Source organism: Acinonyx jubatus, chromosome D3 (assembly GCF_027475565.1).
Source record: "Acinonyx jubatus isolate Ajub_Pintada_27869175 chromosome D3, VMU_Ajub_asm_v1.0, whole genome shotgun sequence".
Lineage (NCBI taxonomy): Eukaryota > Metazoa > Chordata > Mammalia > Carnivora > Felidae > Acinonyx > Acinonyx jubatus.
This window is the reverse complement of record NC_069392.1, coordinates 10464511-10491892: the sequence shown is the minus strand read 5'-3', so window position 1 is coordinate 10491892 and position 27382 is coordinate 10464511. Positions and strand designations below refer to the sequence as shown.

The following is a 27382-nucleotide window of genomic DNA, read 5'->3' as shown; positions in this document are numbered from 1 at the left end:
GCCCCGGCGGTTCCACTTCTAGGTACCGCCAAAGGGAAATGCATGCATTTGTCCACACAAAAGCTTGCTAATGACAACCAAGTGTGGAAGCAAAACCCAAATGTCCATCCCCAGGTGAATGAATAAATCCAACGTGGTGTATCTTACGAGGGACTAGGGCTCAGCCATAAAAAGGAACGGCACACTGGCCCCTGCGACCTCGTGGATGAATCTTGAAAACATGCTAAGGGGAAGAAGCCAGGCCAATAAACCCACAGAATTCTATGATTTCATTTCTGTGAGCTGTCCGGAGGAGGAGACGGTGTAAAGACAGAAAGTCTTTGTGGTTACAGGAGCCGGGGCTGGGGTGGGAGCTGGGGAGGGACATCTAAGCCTATGGGTACAGGCTTTGCGGGGGGGTGGGGGGGTGGCTGATAGAAAATGTTCTGAAATTAGTGGTGATGGTTGCACAGCTCCGTGAGTGGACCGACAACTTGTATGGGATGCAAATTATATCTTTGTAATATTTTAAGAGAGAGGGGGTGGGGCTTGGGGGGCCTCCCGGGCTGTCTTTAAGCCTCTTGGCAGATGTGATTTGTGTCCCCAGACAGAGTGGAAAAGGCTCTCTGTCCAGATATGTTGCCTCCGGCAGCTGTGTGACCTCGGGCGAGTCGCCCCGTCTCTCCAAGCCTCAGTTTCCCCAACTGTAAATTAAGTGTCCCGTGGAAGCCCTCAGGGTCCTGGCAGGAGCTGATAATTTGGGACTGGGGGAGGGAGTGTGGCTGCCGTTGCGCTGATAGGGTATGGTGGGGGAGAGGAGGTGGCCCCTGCCAGGCTGTGCCTCCCCTCCTTGGGTGGGCAGCCCGAGCCCTTCTAGGGCTGGGTGGGGCCTGGGCCTCGGCGGGCAGGGCTCAGCTGAAGGTCGGTGTGTCCCCCCTGCAGGTGGAGTTTCCCCCACTGGTCCTGCAGCAGAACCCTCCCCGTGGCTGGTTCCGTCTCCTGCCCTTCCCCAGAGCCGAGGAGGATTCTGGGTAAATGTAGGCTGAGCTCGTGTTGAGTGCTGTCTTCAGCTTGCGGGCACGTTCTCACGGGTGCCCCGGTCAGCCCACAAGCCGTCACCACGTCCCTTCGTTCACCCATTTAACAAGTGTCTGTCTCGCAATGTGTGTTTCGTATGTGCAGATGGGTTCACCGTATACCCATCCACGTGTTTGCGTGTGAACATGTCAGTCCCCACCAGTCGATGTGCGCTCGGAGCCCTGGGTCCCTCCACACCTGTCCACATCTTCTGTTCTTGTACACTGTGGACTGGCCACGCTGTTTTTATTTGCATTTATTTAAAAAATTTTTAAGTGTATTTATTTATTTTGAGGTGGGGAGGCGGGGGGAGGAGGGGCAGGGGGAGCAGGAGACTCCCAAGCAGGCTGGTCAGCACAGAGCCTGAAAGGGGGGTGGGGCTGGTCCAAACTCACGAACCCGTGAGCTCATGACCTGAGCTGAACGCAAGGGTCAGGTGCTCAACCCACCGAGCCACCAGGTGCCCTGTGACTGTACCCGTCCCTTCCTGTCTCTCCGTGTCAGTATCGGTTTGCACCTGCCCACATCTGCCTTGTTTGGCTAACGTCCATGCTCCTTATATCTGTGTTCACCCCTGCCTATCCTGGCCATCTGCCCCTGTGCACACCCGCCCGATGCTCTTACCCCTGTGGCCTGACCCCGGTCAGGGGGCAGCTGGGTGCCCTGCGGCTGAAGGTGCGCCTCATCGAGGACCGCATCCTGCCCTCCCACAACTACCGGCCGCTCACGGAGCTGCTCATGGAGGCTGTGCGGGGCCCGGCAGAGGTGGGTGCCTCAGTCCTCCCGGGGCCCGGCACCAAGGCCTCTCCCTGCTTCGGAGATCCCTACCTGGGCTTTTTTGCCCTTGGGGCCCTGGGCCACCTCTCCTGCCTCCTGTCCCTGCCCAGGAGGATGCCGCTAGTCCCCTGGCCGTGCTGGAGGAGCTGACCTCAGGGGACTGCCGCCAGGACCTTGCCACCAACCTGGTGAAACTCTTTCTTGGCCAGGGCCTGGCCGGGCCCTTTCTGGACTATCTCACTCGGCGCGAGGTGACCCGGACCAGTGAGTTGCCTGCATGAGCCCCAGATGTCACTCCTCAAGGAAGGGGCCGGCACAAGTTCTCTGAGGGAGAGACGGGGAGCCTCAGGCCGAGGTCAGGGGCTCCTATGTGTGTGGATGGGGGGGGGTCCCTACACTGTGCACTGCCAGCCAGTGGGGACGCAGTCCCTGGTTCGGGCCCCGGTTTTGCCGCTCTTGAGCTGTGTGACCTTAGGCAGCTCATCTAACCACTCTGGGCCCCTCTACTGTACATGGAGTTGATATTACAGCTCTCCTTGGTTCCTGAGGCGGGAACGTCATGACTCCTTCCTTGGGTGGGCGGGGTGGGGTGGATCCAGCCCCCGATCCCAGCGGACACTTCCCTCTGCCCTCCCAGCCGACCCCAACACCCTCTTCCGCTCCAACTCCCTGGCATCCAAGTCAATGGAACAGTTTATGAAGGTGAGCAAGAGGCCAGGCGGGGCCCAGAGGCGGCTCCTTCCAGGGGACTCCTTTTCCAGTGCTTCCTGGGACCCCGGAGCTGGGTCGGCCGAGCTGGGGTGCTGGTGGCTGGTGCCTGGCCCTGCCCTGAGTCACACCTGGAGAGCGCCCCCCACCTGCGCTCTTGGGCCTGACTCAGTCTCCCTCTGAGCCTCTCCCCGTGTGCTGCCCCCCGCCCCTGGCTCATGGGCACGGCTTAGCCTCATCCTCAGCCCCTGCCCCACGCGGCGCCCCCTGCCCTCAGCTCGTGGGCATGCCTTACCTGCACGAGGTCTTGAAGCCCGTGATTAACCGCGTCTTTGAGGAGAGGAGATACATCGAGCTGGACCCTTGCAAGATAGACCTGGGTCGCACCAGGTGAGCGAAGCCCGAGGGGTGAACCGCGACCCTCTGACAGCCCCCTTGTCCGCCTGGGTCTGTGCCGACCGCCTCCCCCTCTCTCTGGCCCGGCCGCTGGGGAGCCCTGCATTCGGGCCGAGAGCCTCAGCCGTGAGCACCGAGCTCCTCCGGCTGGAAGGGGTAGTGGTCGCGGGCGGGCCTCCGAAGCCGAGCCCCTGGGTTCAGATCCCGGCTCTGAGGTGGGCGAGACGGACCCTACCCCTGTGTGGGGACGAAAAGGAAGGGGATAAGTGCTGTGCCATCACCCCCTCGGCAAAAACAGCTGCCGAGAACCTACTAGGCGCCAGACCCTGGCTGAACGCTGATGCCCCGCGGGGAAGAAGTGGATGCAAGTCCGTCTTCTAGGGGGAGGTGCATAATCAACTAAAGAAGGTTATTGAAGGTGATCGGTGGAATGGAGGAAGACAGAGCAGGGGAGCGTCGTGGGAAGTGCCGGGAGCAGGGGAGAGGCTTGCAATATTCCTAGGGTGGTCACCGGGAAAGCCTCACAGAGAAGGGGACGTTTCAGCAAAGACTGGCAGGAGGTGAGGGAGGGAGGCGTGCACAGATCCGGAGGGGGAGTATCCCGGGCAGGGGGAACAGCACGTGCCAAGGCCCTGAGGTGGGAGCGTGTGTCCGGCATGTCCACGCTGACAAGGCACCGAACCGGGGTGTGTGATGACGTGTGACGGGGAAGGGATGGCCTCTTTGAGGTGGGCACGCTGAAGCTAAACGTGTGCACAAGAGTGTCCCAGGCAGAGGGAACAGCAGGTACAAAGGCTCCGAGGCAGGAATGAGCTCAGCGTGTTTTTTAAGCAGCAACAAGAACCCAGGTGCGAATGGTGGGGGGGGAGGTTATGGGGGTGGGGGGGGAAGGAGGGTGCTCTGAGCTCGGTGGGGGCTGGCGGAGGGTTTTGAGCGGACAGATGCTGGGCTCTGAGGCACGGCCACTCTGTTTCCCCAGGAGAATCTCCTTCAAGGGCGCACCCTCCGAGGAGCATGTGAGGGAGGCCAGCCTGGGGCTGCTGACGGGCTACCTGGGGCCCATCGTGGATGCCATTGTGGGCTCCGTGGGGCGCTGCCCGCCTGCCATGCGCCTCGCCTTCAAGCAGCTGCACCAGCGCGTGCAAAAGCGCTTCCCCCAGGCGGAGCACGAGGTGGGCCACACGTTCCCAAGGAGCAGATGGGGAGACTGAGGCTGGCGAGGGGCAGTAGCTTGTCCAGGGGCGTACAGAGAGGCGGGGCAGAGGGGGGACAGAATCTGGGTCTGTGGGTCTGGGATCCAGGGGCAGTAATAATGAAAATGATAATGATAATAATAATAATAATAATAATAATAATGGCAGCAGCGAATGCTATATCTAGTCCTTACCCTGGGTGGGACCTCCTCTTCCTCTCGCATTACCTTACCTCGCCTTCCTATCCACCCTATGGGGTGGGTACCAGTATTCTCCCATTTTACAGAGGAGGAAACAGAGGCCCAGAGAGATTAAGTCAAATGGCTAGGAAGGGGTGTTGCTGGGATAGACACCCATCTAGGCATCTGGCTGCTGAATCTGCTCGAAGCCACCAAATAATAGAATCTGGCACAAAGTAAGTGCTTCTTAACTTCAGCTGTCAGACAGAGAGAGAGGGCATGTCGGCACACAGTAGGTGCTTCGTAGCAGACGCCCCAAGTGGTCTAGAGATAAATCCCTGCATATGTTACTGCTTTGCCAATGTTAATATAAAAGTTGCGAGCGCTGCAGGCCTCAGGAAGGTGAGATCAATGAACGAAGCAGTCAAGGTGTGGGGCAGGCACTAGGGCGTCGTAGGGACTGTGGCAAACTGGAGCCCCCACAGCTTGTCTTAAGCGGGCAGCTGCAGAATTCAATCCTGTATTGCCAGGTGGGAATGGGGACCCGGCATGGCCAGCTCTTCAGAGTTTGCTTTCTTTCCTTTTTTCTTTTTTTTTTTTAATGTTTATCTTATTTTTGAGACAGAGAGAGACAGAGCACGAGCAGGGGAGGGGCAGAGAGCGAGAGGGAGACCCAGGATCCAAAGCAGGCTCCAGGCTCCGAGCTGTCAGCACAGAGCCCGATGCGGGGCTCGAACCCCTGGATCGTGAGATCGTGACCTGAGCCAAAGTGAGCGCTCAACCGACTGAGCCACCCAGGCGCCCCAGGGGTTATCTTCTAAAGCCAACATTCTGGATTTTATGTGAGGTCGCTCATTTTTAGAACGTTGACTCCGGGGCACCTGGGTGGCTCAGCCAGCTAAGCGTCTGACTTCGGCTCAGGTCATGATCTCGCGGTCTGTGAGTTTGAGCCCCGCGTCGGGCTCTGTGCTGACAGCTCGGAGCCTGGAGCCTGTTTCGGATTCTCTGTCTCCCTCTCTCTGACCCTCCCCAGTTCATGCTCTGTCTCTCCCTGTCTCAAAAATAAATAAACGTTAAAAAAAATTAAATAAAAAGATATCCCCCCCCAAAAAATAAAACGTTGACTCCAGTTCACCTAAAAACAAGAACAACATGACAAAACTTTGAGCCAGTTATTATGCGTTGGCAGCTGGCCTGGCCTGTGGGTTACCAGTTTGAGCTCCCCTGGTTTAATGGTCAGCGTGCCTCCCAAGGTGGCTGTTGGCCTCACTTACAAATGACATCAAATCAGGCCAGCTCTTAATGGAGCGCTGATGTACCGGAAATGTGGGCGGGGCAGGGGGTTCACTCTGCCGAATAATCTAAGACCTGCTAAATGTTGGAGATGTAACCCAGTCCCTAGAGCTTGAGTTAAGAGCCCTTGATTAAGCCATACTTCTCCCCACTTTCTGCTTACAGATGGGGAAACTGAGGCCCAGAGAGGTTAAAGAGCCTTGGCCAAGGGTGGTGGACTCAAAGTTAGGCCTCTGGTCTCCCAGCGGGGGTCCCTTCCTTCTCCTCTCAGCCTCCACTGAGGAGTGAGCTCTTGGCCTCCAAACTGGGACGTCGCTTGATTTACGCCCCACTTTGCCAGGCTGTCGCCTGGACTGGAGGTGCTAAGTGGGACAGAGCTGTGACGGGGGGAGGGAAGGGGAGCGGGAGGCCAGACAGCCTGGCCCTTGTGGGGAACCCAGTATCGGTGACACCCAAGTGTCCCCCGGTCCTTAGCTCCCACGGAGGGGCGGAGGCCATGGCACGGAGCAGGGACTTCCTCAGGCCCATGAGGGTGGATGGGGTCATGGAAACCCAGGGGAACCCCTTTCTCTGCCACCCTGACACCTGTTCCACCTTAAGAAAGGAGGAAGTCAAAGAGCTGATCTCAAAGACTAAACTTACCCTGGAATATGGCAGTTGAAGGGGTGGTGGCCTCGGGGGCAGCTCAGGGGTCCAGAGGAGCGGGGCTGGGGGCAGAGACCCCCCCCTTCCGGGCAGTGTCAGGCATCCAGCTTTAGGCAGGGTTCACCGTCAGCGCAGAGGAGACGGGGAGAGTATTGTCTCATGTGTGAATACAACCCCTAAATAAATACCGGAGCACATTTTTGGGCTAAATACAGCTGGGCAAGTGTGAAAGGTGGGTGGGGAGTGATCTGGGGAGAGCCAGAGGCACCCAGGATAAAGGCACACCCTCTCTCTGCTTGCCCTCCGCTGGGGAACCAGCTGGAGGAACCAGCCTTGTCTGCGGGTGGGCCAGGCCCGGGACTCACACAGAGGGGCCAGCCAGACCGGGTTCTCTCCTGAGCCTCCGCTTCCTCATCCAGAAAATGGGGATAATAGCACCTACCCCCTAGGACTGTCGGTCGTTGAGATTAGTCCTGACACTCAGCACAGTACCGGGGGTCGAATGCCGGAGGGCGTGATGGAGAGCTGTGTGTTCAGATCCTGCCTGGGTTCAAATCTTGGCCCTGCCACTCCCAGCTGTGTGGCCTTGGGCAAGTCACTTGGAGTCTCTGACCGTCTGCTTCCTCATCCGTGAGCTGGGAATGATGAGGGTGCTTCCTTCACGGGGCTGGGCCCTTAGCACGGTGCTTGCAGTGGAGGATGGGTATTGTTCCTCTGCGTTCCAGGGGAGGAAGCTGAGGTCCAGAGAGAAAAAGCCGTCTTGGCGGACCAGTGTGATCTCCCGTCCCACTTTCCCTTGCCTCAGTTTCCCCATCTGGGATGTGGGTTTTGGGGGGCTCTTCTCACCTGCGGCTCCTCTTGGCAGGATGCGAAGTACCTGGCCATAAGTGGCTTTCTCTTCCTGCGATTCTTCGCCCCTGCAATCCTTACCCCGAAGCTGTTTGACCTCCGGGACCAGCATGCGGATCCCCAGACCGGCCGCTCCCTGCTACTTCTTGCCAAGGTGCTGGAAAGGGAGTCCCACAGCCTGGGTGCGCTTAGCCAGGGAAAAGCACAGGAACGGAGCCGGAAGGCCAAACCTGCTGAAATGGTTTCAGACCCAGAGAAACCTGTCTGAAACACCCATTAGCCTTCCATCCTGAGTGTGAAGGCGTTCATTCCATTATCCAACTTCTTCTCTTGAAACGAAAATTCTGCCCTTTCAGGAGGAAAGTGGGAAGCAGGCTAGTCGTCTGCACCTTAGTATGAATTAGGCCATCATTTGCGAAGTGGCCATGTTTTGAAGTTCTTTTCCTTTTTGGGTTTTTTGAAAGCTCTTATTCATTTAAGCAAGCTCCACAGCCAACAGGGGGCTCGAACTCACAACCCCAAGATGAAGAGTCGTGCCCTTTTTTTTTTTCCTTAGAGAGAGAGGGAGAAAGCACGAGTGGGGGAGGGGCAAAGGGAAAGGGAGAGAGAGAATCTCAAACAGTCTCCACGCCCCGTGCAGAGCCTGATGCAGGGCTTGATCTCACGCTTTTCTGACTGAGCGAGCCAGGAGCCCCAGATTTTGAGGTTCTGATGGGCTCCAAAGTGTGCATGATAGGGGTCAGGCGGTCCTGGGCGGGGGAACTGAGCTCCAGAGGGAACAGTGTAAGGGTGCTGGGCGTGCGTATCTGTCCCCAGGGAGGGGTAGATATGACTCAAAGCAGGTGCTGCTATGAGTCTCCTTTCACTGAGCACTGATTTGGGAGTTAGGACTTGGGCGCTCTGTTCTGGGGCCACGGAAGGCCCTTCCCCCTGAAGTGACCTTGGCACCCTGGCGTCCCCTGCTTCTTTGTGCCAGGCTGTGCAGAGCATCGGAAACCTGGGCCAGCAGCTGGGCCAGGGCAAGGAATTATGGATGGCCCCCCTGCACCCCTTCCTGCTGCAGAGCATCTCACGTGTGAGAGACTTCCTGGACCAGCTGGTGGATGTGGATGGGGAGGGTGAGTCCCTGTGTCTCTGCCACATCTGGCCTGTCACTCTACTTGGCCCTTGGGACCCGCCCTTGCTCTACCCCTGCCCACCCTGGCACTGGCACTGTGGACCGGTGGGTCAGCTCGTCAGTCAGCTAACACTCCCTGGCCCATTCTGTGCCAGGTCCCAGAGATGAACAGAGCTCAGGCCCCGTCCTCCAGGCCACCGCGGCCAGTGTGGTGGGTGGATACCATCACGTGGTGTCGCGCAACCAAAAAATATCTATTAAGTGCTTACTGGACGCCGTTCCAGGTGCTGGGGAAACGGCAGTGAACGAGACAAGAAATTCCTTCTCTCATGGAAGTTTTATTCTAACGGGGACCACAGAATTTGAGTTAGCAAATAACATAGTGTGTTGGGGAGTAAGTAGAAAAGACAAAGGAGGGAAGGAAATGTTGGGGTGGGGGTGGAAGGGTGAACTTTTAGGTAGGATGACCAGAAGTGGCCCCACTAGGGTACTATTAGAGCAAAGACCCGAAGGAAGACCGAGGGCAAGCCATGAAGATCCCCGGGAAGAGTATTCCAGGCTGGGAACCGCATGTGCAAAGGCCCTGAGGTGGGGGACAGAGAGCAACAGTGAGGAGCCAATGTAGAGGAATGAATGAGGGGGAGCAAAGGAGAGGTGGGGGGGGTGGATTGTGTGTGGCTTCAGAAGCAGCTGGAAGGATTTGGGCCTCGATGTGGGGTGAAATGGGGCATGGGACACGTTTCGGCACAAGAGTTGGGGATGAGTCTGTATCACAACGTGGGGCCCACGTCAAGAGACAGTTGGTTGTGAGTCACACAGGTGCCCCGTGTCAGAAGGCGGAGCCCTGGTTGTGACATAGCAGGGTTCTTGTGTCTGGGCTCCCCAGGCGGCTAGATCCTGGGCCCTCCCTGGACTGACTTCGTAAGACATGCCCCCCACCCTCCCACCCCACCCCCACCCCCGCTGGCCGCCTGCCCCACTGTCTGTAGGGCTCCAGGGGAGGGCTTCTCCAGGTCGACTTTGTGCTCCCCGCCCCACCTTCAGTGACACCCCTCCTCCCGTTCATCCCCCTGCCTCCCGGGGGGAGCAGAGAATCCTGCTCCTGGGCACACTGGCAGGGCAGGATACGAGGGGTTCACTGTCCCCCCTCCCCGTTTCCCAGAGGCTGGGGGCCCAGCCAGGGCCCTGGTGGCCCCCTCGGTGATTGTTCGTGAAGGTTACCTGCTGAAGCGCAAGGAGGAGCCCGCCAGCCTGGCCCCACGCTTTGCCTTCAAGAAGCGTTACTTCTGGCTCAGCGGGGAGACTCTCTCCTACTCCAGGAGTCCTGAGTGGCAGGTGGGGCCCCAGCCCACAGTGGAGGGGTCTTTGTAGGCAGGGGGAAACTGAGGCCCAGGAACGGGGCAAAGACTTAGCAGGTCAAGCTCTCAGGCCAGGCTCTGCTCACGCCTTTGGGCCAGCATGGGCCCAGGACAGGCACAGGCCTGTACCTGCACACGCTCCCCATCAGACGCGGACACGCACGGGACACGGACCACGCTTAACCGCCCTGAGATGTTCCCGCCCAGAGGCACATGCCTGGCCGTGTAGGCACGCACGGGCCGACATTCGTTCACTCAGCCACTCATCAAACATTTACTGAGCGCCTGCTGTATACCACACAGCGTTCCAGGCACTGAAGTACAGCAGTACACAAGGCCCCACGTCCCTGGTCTCACGGGGTTGCCATTCAAGTCCAGCACCAGCTCGAGCCCGTGCTGGGACGCGTTTCTTGTCCGCACGCCCATAAATGATGGCGAACGCTGGAGAGGGTGCACAAGCGTATCCTTCCTACTTTGTCCGCAAAGCATGGATTCCAGAGTTCAAACGCCTGGTTCCCAATTCTGCCTCCACTGGCTGAGTGGCCTCGGGAGGGCCAAGTGACCTCATCTGCACACAGGCTCAGCCTCAGACATTGGTGGGAGTTGACAGGCTGGAGTGCGGGAGGCATGCCCCAGCTGCTGTGCGGGTGGTTGCTCTGACGTCTGGTGATGATGAGACCTGATGCCCGGCGAGGTGGTGGCTTACCTAGAGAGTGATGGGGCAGGGCTGGGGGGGACTCGCGGCACAAGAGCGCGGACACACAGGCACCGATCGCAGATCACAGAGACGCAGGCTTGAGTGTGCCCCCCCTCCCTGTCCCCGTCCCCATTCCCTGATGCACGCCCCCAAAGGAAAGCTGCCCCTGGGCCCCCCGCACCCCGGCCCACCCTGCAGCCACAGCCCTGTCTCCCAGATGTGCTTCTCCATCCCGGTGTCGCACATCCGCGCCGTGGAGCGCGTGGACGAGGGCGCCTTTCAGCTGCCGCACGTGATGCAGGTGATGGCGCAGGACGGTGCCGGGGCACTGCGGACCACCTACCTCCAGTGCAAGGTGAGGCACCGCAAGGATGGGGACGGAGGGCGTCCCTTGGGTCCCCCTCCACCCCTGACCGCCCCCCCCCCGCCGCCCCGACTCCCTGCAGAATGTGAACGAGCTCAACCAGTGGCTGTCGGCCCTGCGCAAGGCCAGCGCCCCCAACCCGGACAAGCTGGCCGCCTGCCACCCGGGTGCCTTCCGCAGCTCGCGCTGGACCTGCTGCCTGCAGGCCGAGCGCTCAGGTGAGGGGGCGGGGCGGGGTCAGGTTCCGCCCGCCCCAGCTGTCAATCAGCGGGTGCCCCCCCCCGTCCCCCCCCCCCCCCCCCCCGGCGGGTTACTTAACCTTTCTGTGCGCCTCGCTCTCCGCTCTCCTCCAGCGGGGAACAGTGCCTGCCTCCTAGGGTTGTTGTGCGGACTGAGTGTGTGTTCTCAGCACTTAGAACGCCGACCGGCACCTAGGGCGCATGGCGTGTGAGAGATTTTGTAAAGCACCTTCTATGGGCCCAGATCCGGTGGTCGAGGCTCGCTCTCAATGAAGACCGGTGGATAACCAGACAAGTGTCCCATGGTCTTATAAGTACCAAAATGAGGCTTTTGAGGCTCCAGAGACTGCCTCTGAGCCGGCCGCAGGGTTGGAGATCAAGGAGGGCTTCCTGGAGGAGGTGCTGTTGAGACATGACCTGAGAAGAGTAGGCGATAAGCAGTGAGGGTGGAGAGACTGGGATGGGGTCAGGAAGGGTCGTAGGCAGAGTAAAGCGCCTGAGCAAAGGCCTGGAGGGGGCGCGGGGAGGGCTGAAGGGTCGAGAAGGGCCTGTGTGGCTGGAGCCGGGCCTGTGGGAGGAGGCTGGAGGGAGGGGACGCTCCTGCTCTGCTGAGCCAGGGCGGTGGGGGGGGGGGGGGGGGGAGGCAGTGGGGCTTGAAGGCAGTAGGAGGCGGGAAGAGTGATTTTAGACGCAGAAGGGTCTGCGCTTGGCGACCCTCTGCCACGGGGGCTCCCGGAGGGGCGGCGGGAGGCAGTGCTGACGGCACCGTGTTCCCCTCAGCTGCCGGCTGCAGCCGCACGCACTCGGCCGTCACCCTGGGGGACTGGAGTGACCCGCTGGATCCCGACGCTGAGATCCAGATGGTGTACCGGCAGCTGCTCCTGGGGCGGGACCAGCTCAGGTGGGCGCCCCCACCCATTCCGCTTCCCCGCGGTGACCAGCCAGGCCAGCTCCGCGGCCCCCCCCCCCCCCCCCGCCCCCAACCCTCCCACGGCCTCCCCGGCTCATTTATTCATTCTTTCCCTGTGCATCAGCTGACTTCCTGGCCAGACAGGGTGTGCAGGCCCCAGGCGAGGCGGGGAGGCGTCCTCAGGCTGGCCCTAGTGCAGAAGTGGGTCCGGGATCTTTTACCATCCCGGGCTCCTGGGACCCGGCCCAGACCGTGGATGTGCTCCTTTTCCCCCCTGGGTGGCATCACCACCGGTCAGTGGCAGAGATCTGCTCCAAGTCCTTAGAGAGCGGGTTCTGAAGCTGGCCTGACCTGGGTTCAAAGTCTGAGCCAGTCGCTTACTGGCTGTGTGATCTTGGGCCCGTTGCTTACCCTCTCTGTACTTGTGTCTTTTCATCTGGGAGATAGGGACAGTCACAGCGCCTGCCTTTTGGACTTGTCCCAAGGGTCAAATGAGCTAATACAGGTGAAGTCTTTTTGTCGATGCCTGGTCGCAGTTAGCTTTCGGTAAAGGGTAACAGTTACTATGCTGTGCAGCCTTAGGCGAGTGCTTGACCTCTCTGTGTCTCAGTGGACTGTATAATGGAGCCAATAGTAAGTACCTACCTCAGATACATTTGTTGGGATCGTGAGGTGGTTAATACGCGGGAAGCGCTTATAGTAGCGTCTGCACTCTGTCTTTGCTGTGATGACGACAATGGTCGCGGTGGTGGTGACGACCGGGAATCCTTAACGCCTCCTGCAACCAGCAGAGAACCTCTGGGGTAGAGAACGAGATTGGGGATCAGGGACCAACCTTGTCTTTTCTCTCTTGCAACTTCCAGGATGAAATTCCAGGAGGATTTCAACATAGATACAAGCCCAGAGGTGGATACAATGAGGGCCTCGGGGGCCAAGGAAGGTAAGGGGTCAAGGGGCTCCCTTTTCTTTGCCTTCTCGGCCGCCTCCTACAACTTGTCAAGCAGGCCCCTATTTCCTCCCCCTGCCCCCGCCGACTCCCCCTTTTCCGGTCCACCAGCAGGTGCGGTGAGTGGGGAGGATGGAGTGTGTGGGTTCTTGGGGGCACAAGGCCCGTCTGGAGCCTGAAAAGCCACGGGGACTGGGCTCCGGGAGCCTGCCCTGGCCCGGCTGAGCCCCCGTGGCACCTTGTCTCCCTCCCAGGGGCCTGTCCTGAAGCCCTGGCCCGGCAGAGAGAGGCAGCTGGCCGCCTTCTGGAGGTGCTGGCAGATCTGGACAGAGCCCACGAGGAGCTCCAGCAGCGGGAGCAGCAGAAAGCAGCCCTGGGTCCCCTGGGGCACTGAGGAGATGCCAGAGCCAGCCTGGAAGGAGGAGGAAGGAGCCATTGGGCCCCTCTCAGGGCACCCTGGCCCCTCTCAGCTGCCCTGTACCTCGTCGATGCTGTGGCACGGATGCTTCTGGAGATCTCCCAGTCTCTGTGCCCCAAGTCCAGAACCCCAGGCACGGAAGCCCTCTGGCAGGGGGCTGGCCTTGTACTGAATGAGTCTCAGTCTCTGGGCTGAGGCAGCTGGGAGTGGACGGGAGAGAAGGAGCCTGACTCATCCGGTTCGGCTGAAAGTCTCTGCTAAACCGGACCGGCCTCTACTCACACCAACAAGGCCATGGCCCCGAGCTGCTGGATACAGCCGGACGTGAATCCCTGATGCCCACGTGGCCTTGTTGCCCAGACAGGCACGAAAGAGGCTCAGCCCTTCCTGTTTTCACGTCTGCCGATCTGCGTCACCTCACTGATCCTCCTGAGCCCTGCCTTGGCCGAGAGTCCTAACCGCAAGCTTCCAGAATCGGGTTCCCTTAGGAATAATGGGGGTTGGGAGCCCAGTGCGCCAGACTCAGACCCCTGGAGCCTGGGATACCTTGGGCTAGGCTCTTGTCCCCTCTTTGAGCCTCAGTTCATGCTGTATAAAATAAGGAGGGAGTGTCTAGATGTGTGGCTGTCAAACTGGGTTCCACGGAGGTGGCTCGGGAGCCAGGGAGGGGTTTCTCAGACTGTGATCCAAAGCTCATCCCCTAGGTTGTCTGCTAGCGATGCAGATGCTTGGACCCCACCAGCATCTGCTGAATGAGAATCTGAGGGAGTGTGGGTGCAGGGATCAGGATTTTTAACAAGTTTCCCAGGTGATACGGATGAACACAAGATTCGAAGATCATGGGGCCGGGAGATGTTGCATATTAGGGTTTGAAGTGAGATCTTGAGAATGAATCACAGAGGGTAAAATGAGAACACCCACTCTGGGAAAACCGGAAAGGCTTCCAAGGACTCATTTCTGGTTTTGTGTGACTAGAGGGTGGGACAGAAACCAAAGTATATATCTAGGGATAAGGGGGACCGGGAAAGATGCAGCGCTATCCCGAGAGTGGCCAGCAGGTGTCGCCTGGAGCCGCAGCAGCCGCCACAGCCACCCAGCATTCTGGGGACGTTGCTGAGGCTGATTGGAAGCGTGTTGGCAGATCCCGGGCTCAGTCTCTAGACAGAACCAGGCCCTCCTCCCTCAGGGCTGGGGCTCCAGGAGCCGATCACGATGTCGCCCAGCTCCTCCGTGTTTTCTCCGAGGCTCTCAGCCCCCCAGCCCAAGTCCCTCATTCCTAGTATTGTACCCGGGAGCTGCTGTGTGCATTGCCTTGGGCTGTGCTCGAGAGAAGAGCACGTTCCGCCCTGTCCTCTTGGGTACCCTCTGCCTCGGCCACCTTCACACCCGCTGCGTACCCGGGGACAAGAGAATTATGGAGACCCTCCAACCCCAGCTGCCCAAGACCGAGAGAGGCAGTGGTCCTGGGGTCATCGTTTTGTTGCAAGCTCCCCGGGAGGGTGGGCCAGAGGCCCCCCAGGAACAGAGCCACCCACCCAGCCCCCGTCTCGGCAGGAAAGAAAACTGAGTGAGGAGGAGAAAGACCATTTATTTCTCCACCCACAGTGGGACGGGTAGGTTTTCCAAAGAGCAATCGCTGGCGTCCCTTTAAATCTTGGCTGACTTCCACCGCGGCAGCCAATCAACAGAGGCGGAGCTGGTGAGTTGCCTGGGCAACAGGCCCCTGGTTGGCCAAGACCATCGGCCACCCCACTGCCCACTCCCAAGAAAGGGAAATGGACTCGTTGCTGTCCGGTCTGCTTTTTTAGACCCGCTGGCCTAAGCTCGGCCTCATCCAGCCTTTGGATCTCGGCGTTGGGAGCGATTTGGCGGAGAGGACAGGATGGGGGGAAAGGAGAACAGTGCCTTTATCTGGGACAGACATAAGGCCTGGGGACGGGAGGGGAGAAGAAGGAGGTGAGAGTCCCAGAAGGATGAAGAGACACAAGCACAAAACAAGGTCCCTCTAGTCCCCCCTCTCTGTGGCCTGCCCCTTTGCAAAACTGCTGACTAACCTGGGGGTTCTGCCCCCTGGGCCCACAAGTGCCCATCAGTGGGTAGCAGAGGGGGGCCCCTTTCCCCCAGGCGCTTGAGCTGAATCCCGCCTGCAGACAAGCCTACACAGATGTGATAGAGACGCGGGTGGGAGTCCACATGGAGTATCACAGGGGTCTTCTGTCTCTTTCCCCCCAGCCTGGGGGTAAGTAGAGGCACGTGGGTGTGCGTGCGTGTGTTCACCAGGACACGTGTGTTTGCGCGAGGGGGTGGGGCTCTGTCTTTTCCGTAGGGAGGTTACTGTGGTTCCGGTGTTCTCTCCGCCACCCTCTCAGGGAGCTGCGGGTCGGAGCCGGCTGGCCTGCCATCCTCCCCCCATCGTTCCAACCGCCATCAGCCACATCCCCAGGACGCTTCTGGCTCCTTCCGCGGGCTCCTCCCCAGCCCTGAACCCGGGCCACCAGGACGCGCCTGGCAGAGGGAGGCAAGGGCCGGACCAGGGGCAAAGCAGGAGGGAAGGTGGGCCGCCCCCGGGCCTCAGGCCTTGGCTGCAGCCTCGGACACGCCCTGGGCTGTGAGCTCGGCCAGCACATTGTCTAGGTAGCTAGCGTCCGGGTAGCCGTGGCCCGTGAGGTTGGATCCAAACTCGGTCTTGTGGTGGATCTCGTTCCACACCACGGTGTCCGACTCGCCTGTGGTGTTGGACGTGCCGATGGTGAAGATGAGTCTCCGCTCCCAGGCGGTGATGAGCAGCCTCAACACCTGGGGGACAGGAGTGGGGACAGGAGGGGGGGTGAGCGGAGGGCGCGGGCAGCCCCGCCCCTGTGGCTGGAGCCCCTCCCGCCCAGCCTCCCTCCTTCCTTGGCCAACCTGTGGCCCTCTCACTACCTGCTAAGCCCTGTGGCATTCCCACAGGCGCCCAGCCTGGCCGCTTCCTTCCCTAGAGGGACCCCCCCCCCCCCCCGCCCGCAGTGAGAGCTCTTTCCAGGCTATCCTGCCCGTTTCATCTGGGTCTCCAACTGAAGGCCCTCGGCTGTGTTCACTTGACTACACAGCCATCTTGTGACTTCTTTGGCAATATTCAAAGGCCTGGGGATTTCACGTGAAAATCAGAATTTCTTGCTTCTCTTGAAAAACAAGGGAGGCAGACGATCCGTAGTGTACCAGCTGTGTGATCTTGGGCAAGTTACTTGCCCTCTCTGAGGCTAAGTTTCTTTATCTGTAAGATGGGGTCAAGACCTTGACCTCCTCAAGCTGGAAATGAGCCCAGGTGTGCGAAGCCACCTGGCGGGGCTGGACACGCACTAGGAGGTGACGGTCAGTGTCGGTGCGGGCAGGAAACAGGGATTGGGGGTGAGGGGGGTCCCTGGCCTGCTCCCGCACCCCCGCACCCTTCCAGCACCCACCTTCCGGCCCTTCTCGTTGTTGGGCAGGTAGCAGTGACGCGGGAAGCCTCTTGCGGTGAACTTCTTGCCTGGGTTGGGGTGCTCAGGGCCCTGTGGGGGGCGGGCAGCAGACGCTTGAGCCACGGACAGGTGTGGGGGACCTGGGGCGGGGGCCAGGGGCACGGGGGCCTCACCTGGATGCCTGTGGGGATGTCGTAGACGATGCGGATGGTCTGGGTGTCGGCGAAGCCAGGCAGCGAGTGCGGGATGAGGTGAAACTGCATCTTCCCGGGCGGCTGGGTGCCCGTCTTCTCTCCGTAGATGGCCTTGCACGTGGGGCACTGCAGGCTGCCGTCCTGGGGCAGGGGAGGCCGGCGGTGAGGCCCCACCCCGCGGCGTCCCGGCCCCGCCCCCTGCCCCCGTGCCGCCCACCTTGTTGCCATTGGAGTACATGGCCACGAGGCACAGCAGGTGGTACATGTGGCCGCAGCGGCCCAGGCGGCCCACGAGCTCAGGTCGCACGCCCTTGTGCCGAAGCACGCCTTCGTAGCCGGAGGCTGTGACCAGCCGCTCCATGCAGATGGTGCAGTCCTGACGGAGGGGGCGCAGAGGGGACACTGACGACGGGCCAGGACACGACACCCTCGGGTCAGCGCTGCCCCTTGGCGGGAGCCAGGCCCCAGGCCACCGAGGGTGGCGGACGGCCCCCTCGCCGGTGCCCCCTTGTCAAAGGGAGGGAGAGAGAGGACACCCCCATACACTGGCGACACATGGCAGAGGTAGAGATGACCCCCCCCACCCCTCTCCAGGGGGGTTAAGGCAAAACTTAGAACGTTGGGTGGACAATATATATGCGTGCAAATAAGGTTCGAAAGCCGTCAACCATCCAAAGATCGGTAAATGTGATTCTATTAAACCTAAGCGTTTCTGTCCATCAGAAGGCACTGTGAAAAAGGGAGAAGGCCAAGCCCGAACTGGGGGGGACAGACTGTAACACACGGGGCCACGGCAGGAGAAGGGAGGTCAGGGGCTGGGCCCTCGGTCTGCCCAGGCCAGTACCCTCCGCTGGGGGCTCACCTCATCGGGCGGGTTCTTCACCTTCTGCATGTACCTTCGAACCACATCCTCGGGGTTCTTACCTGCAAGGACACAGCGGGCGGGCTGGAGGGTGCCCAGGGTCTCCACCCTGAGGGCTTGGCTCGGGCGGGGTCGGGGGGGGGGGGCACAGAGGGGTTGGCAGGAGTCACATGCCAGCGGCTGATGTAATCAGAGTTGGTGGCGGAGGGGGTCAGGGGCAAGGGAGCGGAGATCAGGAGACGGAGGTGGAGGCCTAAGTCCTAAGAACAGATGGGAGTTGAGGGGTCAGGGTCAAGGGTTAGTTAGTGGGGCCAGGGTCGGCGCGGAAGGCGTACTCTTCTTGAGGTGCTTCTTCTTGGTCTTGCGGCACACCCCGGGCACGCCGGGCACGGGCTTGACGTCGCTCTTGCTCACGGGCGGCGGGTGCAGGATGGGCTTGGGGGCCCGCGTCAGGCACACGGGCAGGCCGGCGGCACACAGCAGGATCCCGGTCATCCCTGGGGACGCGGCCGGGGGCGGTCAGGGGGCGGAGCGCTCTCCCGGCCCCGCCCACCCAGCCCTCCCGCCAGCGGGAGGACGCCGCAGGCCTTCCCCCAGGCTCCGCCCACCTGCTCCGCCCCGCCCCCCGCCCCGAACGTGGGGGCCCCCGGGTGGGTGGGCGGGGTGGCCCTGGGCCCCACCCCAGCTGGAAGCCGAGTGGAGCGCCTTCTGCGGGCCCCGCCTACCCCGGCGTCGCGGTCCAACGGTAGGGGGCGTTTCCTCTGGGCCCCGCCCACCAGCCTCGCCAAGGGGCGGGGCCACAGGGCAGACAGGTGGGGCTGCCTCCTCGTGCGCCCCGCCCTTCTGCCCCTCCGGGGATGCATCTCACCTGCCAGGGCCGGAGGGACGGGCCCCGTACCATTCAAGTTCTTCACCGGGAGCGCGGGGACCCTGAGGGGAGAAAAGAGGCCGCAGCTGGACTTCAGCCCCACACACCGGAAGATCCGAGGGCTCTGGTTTGGCTTCCGGACATACCTGCACCTCTGTGTCATTTAGAATATGACCGCCAGGGACATAGACATCCTTCTCTTATGGGGTGGGGTGTCATTGGGACCTCTGCCCAGTTACAGTGGAATGAGTACTGACTCTTCCCTACTCCCTTGTGAGAGCTTGGGGGCCAACAGTTCCCTTCCACTGGCCGCTGTGCCTGAAACCCAACTCCTAGTGACGTAGCCATTCTAGCATTTCTCCAAGTTTCCTATATGGAGCACTAGTGCCTATAAAAGGTTCTGGGAAAGAAGGATTCAGGGAGCAAATGAGTTATGAAACACTTCACTGCCTCCTTGGAAATTCACAACATATATGAGCATCTTAAAGGCTCTGATAAGTCCTGCATAAGGAACTATGATTAGCAATGATGAATCCAGGTTTTCCAAAGACATTTCACACGGAACACTTTCGTCCCCCCTCTCGAAGATCTACTGATGACAGTTCCTGTAACTAAGGCACTGTCCCCTCCTCAGATGAAAAGTCCCCAAGAAAACATAGCCTGCCTCCCCTCTTCGCCTTCCCCCACCAAAGAGCTCTCTGGGTTTTGAAATCAGCCAGAGCTGCTCTCATAGCTCAGCTTAATAAGCACTAACCGTCTGGCTGACACGCAGCCCATCAGGCACCTCTCAGAAGCCCGTTTCCCATCTATAAAGCAGCACCTCGTGTTTGCCCTGAGGAGTCAATGACATTCTGCCTGTCAAGGGTCCACCAGAATTCCTGGCACCTAATAAAGACTCTAATGGCGTTAACCACCACCATCGCCCCGTTGACGTGCAGGCCTGGCTGAAGAGTTCCACCTCCCCGCACCTTGGCCCACTGAGTCACAGAGTGTCTTCTCTTCACCTGGGAGAGGAAGCTGTGCAAGTGTTGCAGTGACGAGCCTGGGCGAGTCACTTCACCTCTGTGGCCCTTGGTCTCCCTTCCTGTAAAATGGGGATAACGATACCTCACCCCAGGGCTGTTGGGAGGGCTGACTGAGAAGATCCGCGGTGACCTGGACCGTGTGCCTGCCTGCGTCTTCGTGACTTCAGTGCTTGGACACGCAGGTGAACTACTGTCTTGCCGTCGACGGGCACAAAACGCTGGATGGATGTCTTGATGGACAGGAGTGTTCTCAAAGGCCGGGACGCCAGAGGGGCCTGGGGGGTGTGCCAGGAAGGGACGGGGGCCGCGACAGCTGGGAAATTGCTGCGACAACCCCCTCTGCCTGGCTGCTCAGGTCTGAGCCTGGCCGGGGCTGCCTGGTCACCTGCCCCTGGCAGGCACAGAGGATACTAGGGAGCTGGCTGGGAAGCATCTTTTAGCAAATGGTATGCTTGGCAGGCTTGGGTGCAGCCACAGTGGATCCAGAAACGCACACGCATACACACACACACACACACACACACACACAGACCACCCCAGAGGCATGCACACACACCTCCACGCAGACACACAAGCACACGGACACATCCACACGCTAGGGAACACAGGCTTGGGGAGCAGATGTCAGGGTCCTCGAACACTATGGTGACCCAAGGCCACCGAACACCGCTCCTGCACCGGTGCTACTGGTGGGCGGGCACCGCGGGACCCCCAGCGCCTGGCCAATCGAGGTGTGTGTGGGGAAAGGTGCTGTGCCTCCGTTTCCCCACCTGTAATGGGCATAAAGCCTTATGAGGGTCCAGTGAGGTAAAACACGCAAAGCTCATAGTTTGGGGGCAGGGCTGTGAGTGGAGGATGACTTTCTCCTTCTAGCAGCCTGCTGGGAGCCCAGAGATGGGGCTGAGTTTCCATCCGACCCTCTCGGGGTCTGTCATAATCCTCCAGGACCTGCCTAAAGGGTATCACCTAATCTTACGCCTCCCCATACTCTTCCAGGAAAGCAAGGAGGCACGTACCTCAAGCTTCTCCTCTTCCCTGCCCTGTCCTTCAAAAGAGTTCTAGTGTAGACAGTCTGTTAAGGTCTTGATATATTTAGGTCTCCCCGACCTCCTTCCTTCCCCTTCCATCTCATGGAAAAAAATCCTTTTCTCCAGGGCTATCCGTAAAACGGGGGGCACGGACAATACGTAGCGTGCAAAGCACTACTCCTTATGGCCCACCTGCGGCAGACATCACTAATCCATCACTGCACGCTCTCAAGCTGAGCAGAATCCTTCAGGTCAGGACGGCCCCTACCGATCAGTGAGGACAGTTCGCTACCCGAGGTTTACCTCACGCCCAATGTCTGGTCCAGCTCATGCCCCTGGTTTTGCTGAGTCTTTGGCCTGGGAGTTAGGGAGCGGGGGGCGGGGGAGAGTGCTCAGAAAGGGGAGGTTTTAAAAATCTCAGCTGCCCTACAATTCCTGAAACCCCTTAAAAACCACAGGGCTCGATTTACAAAAATGAGACTTGTTCCCAAGAAGAAGGTTGTGAGTAGGCTGTGACGGTGGGGGCTGTTTTTTTATTTACTCATCAAGAGCTGGGGAACAGTCTCAAGGCAGCCCCCAGCCTCTCTTGACGTGCAGGCCCCCCTGAGAGAACCCAGGGTAGCAGGGTTCCCACGATGCCCGAGCGTGGGAGCCACCCGGGGCCTCCTTTTGATGTGGGATGCGCTGTTTCCTCCCAGTCAGCAAGAACATCCTTCTGTCCTGGACAAGAGTCTGCTGCCCGCAGGCCTCCCGGAAGGGGGGTCGGCCCGCACGCTGCGCTCCACCCTCTCGGGGCCCAGCCTGGCAAAGGGTAGGAGGAAGCCATCAGCACCCCCTTGAGATCTGCTCTGACCAGGAGCCAGGCCTGGCCACCCCAGTGTGGAGAAGGGTCCCGCTGCCACGCTGGTTTCCCTGCTGTCGCACCTACCTCTGCCTCAAGGTCTGTTCCTCCTCTGCCCTCAACCTCGTTTGGTTCCTACCTTGCTCAGAGAAGAATCCGACCCCCTTACCCTATGTGAGATAGCCGGTACCTAGCCCTTTGCCCTGGGCTCACCCCTCGCCCCTTCTCCCCCAGCCCCCCTGGTCTTCCTGCTGTTCCTCGAACACGCCAGCCGTATTCCCACCCCAGGGCCTTTGCACCTGCTGAGCTCTCTCTCCCAGAATGCTCTTCCCTGGATGTCCTCAAGCCTTGATCCCTCACTTGACACAGGTTTCTGCTCGGATGTCACCTTGTCAGAGACCTGCCCTCCCATTTTACTCCAGAGAAACCTCTGTCTCGGCCATTACCTTATTGACTGATTGATTTAGCGCTAACCATGACCTGATTATAAAGTCTGGTCTGACCAGGCCTTCCCTGCCTCTGTGACCTCGTCTCCTACCCCCTCCATCTCTCTCCCCCGGACACATCTGCCGTGGCTCTAACATAGTCTGAGCCTTCTGTCAAGGCCTTGGCACTTGCTGTGCTGTCTGCCCAAAGGCCTTCCCCCCCACCGATGCTGAATGGCTCACCTAGGTCCCTGCTGCAATGCCACCTCACGAGAGAGACCTTCCTAGGCCACCTGACTTCAACCCCAGGATACGGCACATAGCAGATGCTCCATAGAGCCCTGTTCCATGAAGGGAGGAGGGCGGGCTGAATTTTGTGGGAACGTCCTGCGCGGACGACTCACGTGTACGCGCTCAGGCACCTTCTCCCTGTGTGTTCTGTGCCCACGGGTGAAGTGAGCCTGGAAGCACATGTCCCAGAGAGACACCCTCTGTGGCCTCAAGTCCCCTGGAGGCTCTCTGCCAGTGCTCCTTTTAGAGTGAGCGTGCTCAGTGGGCACCCTGCACAACAGCACAAGCAAACCGACAGAGTCCCAGAAATGCTCCACATCCCACCTGAGGGCAGAGGTTCCCTGGCGCGGTTCCGGGGAACCCGGGCATTACACGGAACCGTCTTCCTGAGTGTGCCACGGACAGGCAGGAGGGGGGGGGGTGTTCTCCATGGTCAAGAATTCCAGGTACTATGTGCCCGGCATCATTGTCACACTTCACTTCCTCATCTAATTGTCCCCCAACGTCTGTGACGTCCCATCTAGAGAGAGGGAAACTGAGGCACAGAGAGGTGAAGTAACTTGTCAGGGGTGGGACCAGGATTCCAGCCCAGGCTGTCAGACTCCAGGGTTTGTGCTCTTAGCCATGCCACGCTAACCCAAGTTCTCTTTCCATGGCTTAGGGGCCTAAGCAGGAGGCTCTGTCTGAGAAAGAAAAGAACAGAAAAGAAAAGAAAAGAAAAGAAAAGAAAAGAAAAGAAAGGAAAAGAAAAGAAAAAAGAGGAAAAAGAAAAAAAGAAAAGAAAAGGGAAGGGAAGAAAAAAGAAAAGAAAAGAAAAGAGGAAAAAAAAAAGAAAAGAAAAGGGAAGGGAAGGGAAGGAAGGGAAAAAGAAAAAAGAAAAGAGAAAAGAAAAGAAGAAAAGAGGAAAAAGAAAAAAAAGAAAAGGGAAGGGAAGAAAAGAAAAGAAAAGAAAAGAAAAGAAAAGAAAAGAAAAGAAAAGAAAAAAAGAAAAGAAAAGAAAACAACCGGAATTCGCCTGAGATACAAGGGATGGAGGACGTGGCTTTCCTCCTTGCCAAGAAAGGACAAGCAGAGATGCTTCATAAATGCACTGGCTGGGCGGCGATGTTCAAAGACAGGATGAGATAATGTGACATTTTCCTAGCTGCTCACACTGTTCCTCACACTGTTCCCTGCCCTTTTCCTGCCTGGGTACCTCTGCCACACTGTTCCTCCTGCCTGTCCATACTGTCTATTCCCAATTCACATCTGTCCTTTGAAGACAGGTCCAAAGGCCACTGTCTTTCTTCACGAGGCTTTTTTTGATCTACTTCAAGTGGATTCCTATCTACCCCTTCTTTTAATTCCCTAGAGACCATGGATGATGTTGATTTTTTTTTCCTTTTCTTTAAGGATACAGACATTTTCTATCTCGCTTTCTAGTTGTGTGGTTCCACGCCTACCTCCTCCGCCAGATTGTGAGCTTCTAGAAATGTGTCTGAACCGGCCCTGTGACCCTGGGATGGCAGATGAAACTCTGCGCACATGGGTTCTCAGGAAGTACTGAATAGAGGAAGAAATTGGTCTACTAGCTCTGTGGCCCCTTTGGTGCGGGGGGGGGGGGGCTGGTGCCCTTAGAAACAGCAGTTCTAACACCAAATGTCCCCCCGGAAACAAGGTGGACACAGGGGTGGCAAATGCATGAGGTGAGTGCTACACTTCCGCACCCACGGCAGGCATCACCAATCAATCCCAGCTCTCCCTTCCACTGAGCCAAAATGCAACTCCAGACTCCTCCTCAGGAGTGCTCCAGCAAGATGTTAGTTACCATTCAAGCGGAGATGGTGCATGAGATGAAATCTGTTTGTCATCTGTTTTGAGGGACTGAGGCCAAGAGAGGGGAAGTGACTTCACTAAGGTCACCCAGCTGGTTAGTGGTGCACCTGGCACCAGTTCCTGGAATTTCTGAGTCAGCGGCCAGGGCCGACCCCTCCGGGCTGATCTGCGGGGCCATCTGGAGTTGAGTGGGCTTTCTGAGCCCACTGTGCCCTACAGGCGGGTTGAATTTTTTGACCGCGGCCCTGGAGCTGGCTCAGGCCCAGGGAGGCTACATCAGCTGCACAAGTGGACCCATCTGCTTGCTCTGGCCACTCCTCCCTGTCCCAGGAATAAAGGGGCTCAGGACCCCCGGGAGGCAGGAAACCACATGGACACGCCCTTTAGCGCAGCCCTTTAGCGCAGCCGAGTTTCCATCTCTCTGCCCACATCTGGCTCCTGTCCTCCCCCTGCCCCCATGGCCAGGGCAGGCCCCAGGCACGTCACATTCTCTGATGATGGTTTCCAGGTCCCATGACTGGCCTCAGGTGCCCTCAGGACACCTGGCACTTGCCCTGGAGTCCCTTGGGAGGCTCCAGCCTCAGTCATTCGGGTCCAAGTGGGTGACGAGGGGGCAGAAGTGAGAGTGCCATGTCACGGGAGAGGGAAGTTGAGCAGCACCTGGGCATCGCCCACGTTCCTTGGGCCTGCTCCCCTCGCCCGCCCCCATTCAGTGGCCCACTCCACCTGCACCCGACCCCCTGACGCCCACAGTCCTGGGGCCAGCCACGTCCCCACTCTCACCCCCTCTGCAGGGCTTCAGACATCGAGGACATCACAGTGAGCTCCGGGGGCCCCATGGGCCCAGCAAAACCCACAGGCCATCAACGGCTGCTGTGTGGAGGCCTTGCTCACTTCCCCTTTCTGCCTGGACAAGGCTCTGAGCTTCTATGGGCCTCAGTTTCCCCTCTGTCAAATGGGACCCCTCATCCCTGCCCCTGTCCACTCCTAGGGGAGAAAACGGTGCAGAAGTCCCCTAGAGAGACCTTATGAGGGGTGGCTGCCATTTAGGGCCAGATTTATCCAGGGGCCTGGGGGCTCAGCACCACCCTCCTTCAAACCCCGGGTCCCCTCAAGCCCCCAGAGCAGTGCTCTGTCAGGGGAACCCAGGCAGGGGGAGGGGGGCGGGGAGGGGAGGGCTGCCGGTTCCCACGGCCTGGGGCTGCCGCTTGCAGACAGGAGTATGTGGTTTGGCCTCCCAGGGAGCAGGGCAGGAAGTGCTTCAGGTCTGGCGCTTGGGGGTGTTGGGTTTGACCTTGTGGTGAGGCGCCCGCCGGGAGGGAGGGAGGGGAGACTGCACACCAGCGAGGCCAGGAAAGGGGGGAGGGTGGGCAGGCCAGAGGCCTAATGGGGACACGGGGACGCGGTGAGGGTGAGACTTTTTCATGTTGTATCTTTCAGTCCTTTGGTGTTTTTGAAGCACCGAAATGTAATGCCTATGAAAAAACCGGAGAACGAAATACGAATTCTTTAAAATGAAAACGTAGGGGCGCCTGGATGGCTCAGTAAGCATCGGACTTCGGCTCAGGTCATGAGCTCACGGTCCCGGAGTTCGAGCCCCGCGTCGGGCTCCGGGCTGACCGCTCGGAGCCGGGAGCCTGCTTCGGATTCTGTGTCTCCCTCGCTCTCTGCCCCTCCCCTGCTTACATTCTGTCTCTCTCTGTCTCAAAAATAAACAAAACATTAAAAAAAACAAAAAAAACCCCAAAAAACAGGAGGAAAATACCCAAATACGCGTATATCGTCCAGACCGTCTCCTGTCACCTGCGTTGGTCCCGCCTATAGCATATTCCCAACATCCAGAGGAAACCTGTTACAACAAAGTCACAGCCTGCTGGCTTCCATTTCACACAGAATAAAAGCCAAAGTCCCCGCCCACCCGGCCCCGGCCTCAGGGCCCTATAGGACTGGCCCCATTTCCATCTCTGACCTCTTCTATCACCACCCGCCCTCTGCAGCCACACTGACCTCCTCAAACATACGGGGCCCACTCCTGCCTCAGGGCCTTTGTACAAGCTGCTTCTCTGACTGGAATGCTCTTCCCCCAGTTCTCCGCGTGGCTTGCTTTTTAACCTCCTTTGGTCTTTGCTCAAACGTTACATTCTCAGTGAGGCCTCTTCTGACCTCTTTATTTAAAATTATATCCCTGTCATCCGTGCTTATGTGTCTTCCGCTATTTTTCCTCTGAAGCAGTTACTTCTCCCTGGACCATGTTCTAGAATTTATTTACTTAGTTTATTGCTTGCCAGTCACTAGACTGTGGTTCCGGGAGGGTCGGGATTATCTGCCTTATTCACCCTTGCCTCCCCAGGGCCCCAAACAATGCCTGGCACACAGGAGTTGTTCAATACATAGGGGTTAATTCATTAAAAAAACAAACAAACAAACAAACAGATGAACGTAGGGTATAAGGAAGGTAAAAAGAAACAGCAAACTGTGACAGGTAAAAACATGATGGATAAAGGGTTAATCGGCTTCATGCAGAAGGAGCGTGCGCAAGTCAATAAGGAAGCAGCAAATAGCCCAAGAGGAGGCGAAGCAAAGGGAATACACACGTAATTGGCAAAAGAAGGAGCCACTGGTGGCCAGAAAACAGGGAGAGGTTCTCAGGCTTACCGAGAACCAGAGGTAGGAAAATGCCACTCAGGCGGCATCTCTGTGGCACAGCTCAGGTTGACGTGATGTACAAGTCTGACAGGCCTGGAAGGGAGCAGCAAGGCTCCCCACCACTAGCGGGTGGTGTAGACGGAGGAGACTTGAAAACGCAGGCACTTTGACACCCAGCCTCATGCTGGACAGCGGCCTGGGTTGCCGGCCCCGCTTCACAGGTGCAGGCAGACACTTGAGGACCAGAGGGGACAGTGAGTCCCCCTGGGGTCCCACAGGGAGAGGAGGTGCCGAAGCCAGGCCCGTCTGAACCCCGGGGCTCCCCGACACCCGGTGGAATCAGGACTGGGTCTCTGGGGCCCTGGCAGGAATTCTGGGGTGGACAGACAGGGAGGGGTCAGGCACCCCGATACCCTGGCCAACTGGGGATTTTGAATCACAGTCCTGACTGGGGGACCCGGAGCGAGTGTCAGCCTTTTGGAGCCTCGTTTCCTCACCCGAAGAACGGGGGAAATCGGACTTGCCAGGTTGGGTTTCTGTGGGCATTAAGACAGGCAATGCCTGTGTGTCAAAGGCGAGAAATGAGGCCTGGGACAAAGCAAGTGCCCAGTAAATGGAAACAGGCCTGCAGCTGTCCCCTCTCCCCTCCACCACGTGGGGTGGAAACTCTGAGTCTGCCCCACAGCTGTGTTCCAAAGTGCTGGATGCTGCCCTCTCAGGAGACAGGGCGGATCGTCCCCACCCCTGCGTGTCCCCCAGGCCCAGGCTGCCAGCTGGCTCCCCGCCCCGTCACAGGGGCAGT

At 58.9% G+C, this 27382-nt stretch overlaps 2 protein-coding genes across 8 annotated transcripts in view; one reads left to right on the top strand and one right to left on the bottom strand.

The window, feature by feature from the left end:
• The window catches only part of RASAL1 (RAS protein activator like 1), a 30612-nt gene extending 16529 nt beyond the window's left edge, over positions 1–14083 (top strand). For all 6 annotated transcript variants that reach the window (XM_053205854.1, XM_027043971.2, XM_027043969.2 and 3 more), the window contains 14 exons: positions 922–1010; positions 1704–1821; positions 1944–2097; positions 2471–2535; positions 2819–2931; positions 3917–4109; positions 7113–7250; positions 8073–8214; positions 9376–9548; positions 10486–10623; positions 10715–10850; positions 11652–11772; positions 12645–12721; positions 12982–14083. In XM_053205854.1, the coding sequence (XP_053061829.1) occupies positions 922–1010; positions 1704–1821; positions 1944–2097; positions 2471–2535; positions 2819–2931; positions 3917–4109; positions 7113–7250; positions 8073–8214; positions 9376–9548; positions 10486–10623; positions 10715–10850; positions 11652–11772; positions 12645–12721; positions 12982–13121 (1797 nt within the window). In that variant the 3' untranslated portion in view covers positions 13122–14083. The remainder of the gene's footprint in view (positions 1–921; positions 1011–1703; positions 1822–1943; positions 2098–2470; positions 2536–2818; positions 2932–3916; positions 4110–7112; positions 7251–8072; positions 8215–9375; positions 9549–10485; positions 10624–10714; positions 10851–11651; positions 11773–12644; positions 12722–12981) is intronic.
• Positions 14084–14713: 630 nt separating this feature from the next.
• The window catches only part of DTX1 (deltex E3 ubiquitin ligase 1), a 34621-nt gene continuing 21952 nt past the window's right edge, over positions 14714–27382 (bottom strand). For both annotated transcript variants that reach the window (XM_053205865.1, XM_053205867.1), the window contains 7 exons: positions 18510–18571; positions 17977–18138; positions 17642–17703; positions 16997–17155; positions 16759–16920; positions 16586–16675; positions 14714–15941 (listed from right to left, as the gene is read on the bottom strand). In XM_053205865.1, the coding sequence (XP_053061840.1) occupies positions 15717–15941; positions 16586–16675; positions 16759–16920; positions 16997–17155; positions 17642–17703; positions 17977–18138; positions 18510–18571 (922 nt within the window). In that variant the 3' untranslated portion in view covers positions 14714–15716. The remainder of the gene's footprint in view (positions 15942–16585; positions 16676–16758; positions 16921–16996; positions 17156–17641; positions 17704–17976; positions 18139–18509; positions 18572–27382) is intronic.